This window comes from Anticarsia gemmatalis, chromosome 6 (genome assembly GCF_050436995.1).
Source record: "Anticarsia gemmatalis isolate Benzon Research Colony breed Stoneville strain chromosome 6, ilAntGemm2 primary, whole genome shotgun sequence".
In the NCBI taxonomy this organism is placed as follows: Eukaryota; Metazoa; Arthropoda; class Insecta; order Lepidoptera; family Erebidae; genus Anticarsia; species Anticarsia gemmatalis.
The window spans coordinates 13145978-13152313 of NC_134750.1; the positions used below are offsets into that span (position 1 = coordinate 13145978).

Below are 6336 nucleotides of genomic sequence, written 5' to 3' on the forward strand. Positions count from 1 at the left end.
AACAACTCTGTAGAACTTATTCTTAATTAACAATTTACTGACTATTAAAGCGTATTTGGGTTTTAAAGTTTCTAAACGTTTTTATGGATAATTTAAATACTAATTACTTGGTATAATTCCCAGTATTCTAAAATCTTAATTATTAACACTCAATTGTATTCGCAATTTTAAGATCTGAAATATCATTAAACACAGTCGTTAAAATAATATAATTTCTGAAACGATTTTTTATTTTAATTAGAATCCACGCAAATTATCGTAAATATTTCAGCGAAGGACTGTTACGTCTTGAAAATTTTGAAATTTTATTCATAATTAAAAATAAGTGCTTTTTATTACATTCAAAATTATTATAAATTTAATTACGCGACTGAAAATAATAGTTATATTATTCAATTAACAATTTTAAAATTTCATAAACATCCACAAGGTCTAGAAAATTAATTTGAAAGAAACTCGTAACATAAATTACTTCAAGAACAATGATACTATTAAAATATTAGACAATTTACAGTCTTTCTAAAGGTCAAAACTATTAAGTCTTGTGTTGAATTGCTTAAACGAATAATTAATTTTATTTGAAAAACAAACTGTTGAAGTTGACGCTAAATAAATTGCCAAAAAACAACTAACTTAGAAAAATATTCAGCTTTAAAATTGAATACGAGTTTTTTGTTGTTTCACGCTTTAACCAATTTTTCTACAGACAAGCAGACTAAATAAAGACATATTATTAATGTTTTACGACGTTAATAAATATAATAATGCGAGAATTATGCATTAAATATGTATAATAATTTAAATGCTCTTCTTGGCATATATATTTTCGAAATCAGCAGGAAATCATAAAGTTTTATTACACATAAGTATACATAAATACATATTAACATTGTTTTTCTAACCAACAGTAATAAATGAAGACCGTCATTTATGTTTTATATAATGAATATAATGCTCAAAGCGTGTAGCGGAATAAAATATAATAGAAAATTATATTTAAATTTTAGTTGCTTAATTGAATGTAATTCTTTGTTATAATAACCATTAATAATGTGATTAGCGCTAATTTATGTGAGTAACGTTTTGTATAGAAACATATTAGCTAAAAATCCTTTAAGATATGAAGCGTAGATATTTATGAAATATGAACAGACACATTATAAATACTTTGGCAAGTACAAAGTGTGTAATAAATTGCCCACTAAAAATCATTTCACACGATCATAATGTAGCACTTGAAGATAATAACTGCGATCTAGGCAGACAAATGGCGCGTCCACCCTGCGCATTGGTCATAATATTTCAACGCTAGTAAATGCTGCACAGAACGTGATCTATGGCGACAGACAGACAGATAAATTGCTTATAATTTATTGTAGTGGAAGCCGCACCAGTCCTAATTACGTACGACGTGGCTTGACTCATGCCGGCTAAGAAAAATATAGCGGTTATGAATGTGTGGGTTTTCTCATATTTGCTGATGTTCTATTTCATGTGTCTTTTGTTTTCAGTCATGTTTGTTCGAAGTGAATGGAATTGAGATGTTCGGTTTTCTTTCTTTGTTTTTGTTTTCTTTGACTTGCAGTGTTTCTATTTACTAAGGATTTTCTACTGTTATTCAGTTGTAGCTTTGCAGTCTTCGTCTTTAATAAAGATGATTCAATTTGTTTTGTGTGTGTGGGTTTCATAATATGTGTTGGGGTTTAAAAAAATTAAAAATCATATTTCAAATTAAATATTTACGTATATTTTTTTTCGCTTTATGCCCTTTATAACAACAAATGTATTATGTCAACAGATATCAGTTGCAAGTATTACAGTGTTCATTAATTTATTATGAATTGTACAGAAGTCGTACTGAACGTACAGGAATCGCTCTCCTCACACACTATATTATGTATCATTTGTGTCATAATTCAACATCTGACTGTGTACTATGTAAACATTAGTTTATCGTTACACATAAAAATATAATGTGCCAGTTTTGCAAGCATTAGAATGTAAATTTTAAAAAGTAAAGTGTATTCCGTGAGATTCATCTTAAGATCTTATCGTTTAATAAAACTGAAAGTTGCAATTATGAATATAAACGAGTAATGTAGTTACGGTAACATTATCTGCAAGTTATCAAACACTCTACGTGAAACCTTCAGTCATAGCGCACATTATAATTACAGAGATATGTGACAGATCATGTGACGCCAAATCATAAAACATTTCTTACTTAACAAATACAAACACAATTAACAACCCTCACTAATTAATTGCAACAACTTAAATTTAAACAAAATCAATTTAAATTACAATCTATAGATTTGGTACATAAAAATTTCGTTAGTCTAACTAGAAAATTAAAATCCGCGCACGCGGTTACGACAAAGCGTTCAGTGCACTAATTATAATGATTACCAATTAGAGATCACAGCTGTCGCGGCCCCCCGCGGGGCATACACTTCCGTCGATGATATGAGCCGACTAGAAACCCGAAGAACACTAAATTATATATACACATACTTCGGTTCCGAATGTCCTTTTGGCATGGGCGTTAGCGGTCGGCGCCCCCCTTCTTGTGTCCGTGGAGCGCCGATGGTCCTCAAGGGTGCAGGGGCCGCGGGCCGAAGAGTGGGTACGGCGGGAAGTAGGCGGCCAGCGAGGGATGCGGCGGCAGCGGGAACGGCAGCGGCGGCGACGACACCAGGTGCGACGGCTTGCTGTACGGGTGGAAGCGGGGCGTCAGCGGCGACAGAGGCGGGGTCGGGTATGTGCGCTGCAGCAGCGGATGTGTCGCGCTCAACATCGACAGGCTCGGGCTCGACTCACCGCTCGCCGTGTGAGACCGCAAGTGCTGCAGCAACTCCTCCGATGTCGCAAACCTCTTGCCACAATACGCAGAGTCTCCTGCCATCCAACTGCAGACGTACGGCAGCTGTGAAGCCGCAGCTAAGGCCGCCAGTTGCGCGTGAGCATACGCCGCGGCTGCGGGGTGGCCGGTCGGCAGAGGGAACGGTGTTTTAGCGTGATCGCATTGAGCACATCCCGCCGGACATACGGCAGATTTGAGCAAGTGTGAGCTTAACGAGCAACCCGTGCAGTAAGGATCCCTACAGATACCGAGATCGCTGCCAGGGGCTTTCATTCTTGCGTATGCGAGATACGGATTCAGTCCATTCTTTAAGGCATGATGCTGCGCCGCCATTAAACTACTAGTCATTAAATCCATTGGCAGCGGAAATCCGGTGGATGGCAACCCTCCGAGGAAGGCTGAAGAAGTTACAGGTACACTGGGTTTGAAGCTCGAGTGTTCTTTGGTGTCTGCGCTGGATGACAGAGAGGTGGGTGTGAATGGTAACTTGGATGCAGACGAGCTGCTGGTTGTTTCAGAACTAGATTTCATCGGAGCAGGTGAGTCGTGGAGAGGACTAGACCTCTCGTCAGATTTTTCTGAAGGCGTTTTACGATGCGCCGGTGGCGGAGTCCTCTGTGAGGACGAGCTTTGATTACTAGCGCAGCGCGCTTGCACTGGGGTTGTAGATGCGCTGCCCTTTGATGAGAGTGGTGTCTTTGAAGTAGCATTGACAGACCCTCTGTCATCTGGCGTTCTAGTCTTTTCTCTCGCTGTGAGGCACGATTCGTAAGGCTTGAAGCTAGGCTTGTTGTCAGGTATGTGCGACTTTTCGTCGTACTTTTTGCTGGCTTTTTCGGCGGCAGAAATCAGTTTGGGGTTGGGTGTGTCCGCACCGATTGCGCTGCACGTCTGCGCTAGAAGCGCCAGCGGGCTCTTTTTCGCGTCGAGCTGCAACAAAGAGAGGCAGTTTATGAAATGAAACGTCGGGTCGAGGTTGCGAGTGACGGGCGTACAAAGGGACCGCGGGGGTGCGGGCGGGCCGGCGGGGCCGTGCGGCGGGAGCGAGCGGGGGAGGAGGGCGTCCAATCACGCGGCCGACGCGCCATTATCCGCGCGTCTGGCAGCCGTCGGCTCCGCTTGACATTTCACTCGGCTCCCGCATGATGTAATCTCGCAGTGAAAAGGGCAATTTGTGCCGCTGAATTTGCGGCACGCCTGAACTTGTGGCGTGTTGTCACGTCTATTGCCGCCGCTCAACCGTCGCTATGTGTGTTGGGAATATGTTTTCTGTTTTACGTACGCTATTCCCTCGAAAGTTTATTTTAGCTTTGAGTATAAACGATTCTTATTAGAGTCTGGTTTGAAAATACTAATTGCTTGTTTGTAAGCACTTTGAAGACAATTGTTTTACATTATGCGAAGTCTTTTGAAACTTCTTGGCGTTTCTAACAGTAATTTATGTAGGCAATTTATTTAAAGAGTTTACTTTTAATCGATTTCGTCTGAAGAAAATTGTATAATTTTGTTTTGAAGAGATATATTTGAGTTTGTATTCCATTAGTTCTTTCAGTTGTTAAAAGTAATGACATGGAAGTATGTGGTAATAAATACCTTTGCATAATACTGTTTAACAGTGTTACAGAAATTTATTATACTGATAGGAATAAAGTTCGTTTAGATTAGCCAAATTTATTTTCCGACTATGACACAGTTTGTTCGGAACAGTAATTTTCTTCGTTATTTAGATGTTGTTATTAGTTCTAAGAAAACGCTATAAATTTTATTCAACGGTTATTGGAGTTGTATTTTAATACAATCATAAATTGTATCGATAAAATCTTGAAGTAACTAATGGAGCGACGGCAAGTTATTTGCATGATTTAAGTTTTTAAGGATTTTGTAAAAAAATGTCTACGATTTTTGATTTTAGATTTTAAAAACATGGAGTTTGATAGTTTAAGGGTGACAGATAAATCTAAGTCATACTAATTTATACAATGCACCTTCTTTCAAAAATCTTTTTTTTACATTTGTACATTTCAGGAAAAGCTCAGAATTTTCGATTTATTGCGTTCGGATCTTATATTTTTTTCTAATAAAGATATCTAGCTTTGGAAAAACGACCCAAAACAAATTTCTTTAACAATTCCAATTTTTTTTTAATTCTAGAATTTAAACTTAATTCTTATGAACGTTTTACTTGTGTACTAAATAATCGTCTTTAATGTAATAGTTTGAAAATAATGGAGGAAATATTTTATAGTTCATTGTTAGAGACATTTTATGTTGCTGTTGAAATACTTGCGATTCATTTTCTAAAAGTTTATTGTGAATATTTTCTATATTTTACGAGAAATCTTTTTGTAATTTTCTTACGAGTCAGTTATTTTGTTTTTTATTTCGGTTGAGTGATCGGTGACATATTTGACGGAAGTTTTTGTTTTCCTACAAACAAGTATTTATAGATTTACATTGATGACTTGTTTGTGTTTTGTGATGATTTACAAAATACTTTGGGAGTGTTTTATTTCGGGGATGCGGAAATATTGCGTCTCCAGAAAATGTACTTCACTGATTATTTCTAATATTTTTCGGGGCTGATGAAAATAAGTGATAGTAAATATATTTTTTGTTTCCTATAAAGTTCGATTTAATATTTGATTCGAAGTTATTGTGAGTAAATTGAACGATTCCTTGAAAGTCTAATCGAAAACTTCCCTTGAACGCTAATGTGAAGAAAATTACACCTAACGCCAGCGCTCGCTAAGAAAACACGGAGTTTGTCATCATCAATCAAACTTACCGTTGTCGGAAGCGGCGACAGGTAATCCGGTCGCAAATACTGATTGCTTGACGTGAGCATGTTGCTCCACAAACTGATATCCTTTTCCAGCTTAAAAAAATATATGGTACCACAACACAGAACAATATCACTTCACAAAATCCAAGGCGTTGGTGTCAGCACATGATACACAAGTCACAGGTCGCGCGTGCGTACGGAGACACGAGGGACGTGCGGTCGCCGTGGCGGTCGGCGCTGAACTGAGGCTCGCGGTGTGATGTGCGGGATGTGCCCCCCTCCTGACACCTTGTCACTAGTCGCCTCGCCATTTTTGCATTCTGTGTGCTCTGCGGGAGCTTTGGCGTCTTATCCCCACCGCTGTTTGACACCCCGTTTGTCAGCGGCTTCCTTCTCGCTCGCTCGCGAGAATTACTAAAAGCGCTTTCCGCGAACTCGACGTTTTGATGAAAGGATTATATAAAATATGCATCGCGCAGTCAAAGGAGTGGATGCGACGACGGAGATGCATAGCGTAGGAAATTGAATAGCTGCGAACCTGGTAAACGGCGGCTTAGTAATAATTTAGTTTTAGTGTCGTCCGTAGGCGGATCTTTGTTGCTTAATGTGGGTCAAGAGATTTTTCTTAACGATTTGTTGCTGTTTGTTATCTTCTTATTATATTTTGACGGTTTTATGTGTTAGATATTAC

General features: G+C 38.4%; 1 protein-coding gene across 1 annotated transcript; it reads right to left on the bottom strand.

The window, feature by feature from the left end:
* Positions 1-1724: 1724 nt before the first annotated feature.
* elB (zinc finger protein elbow B) lies at positions 1725-5970 on the bottom strand. The gene is made up of 2 exons (XM_076115816.1): positions 5649-5970; positions 1725-3793 (listed from the first exon to the last, which is right to left on the bottom strand). Exons 1-2 carry the CDS (start codon positions 5706-5708, stop codon positions 2594-2596), a joined length of 1260 nt encoding a protein of 419 aa, XP_075971931.1. The 5' UTR covers positions 5709-5970; the 3' UTR covers positions 1725-2593.
* Between the last annotated feature and the right edge of the window lie 366 nt (positions 5971-6336).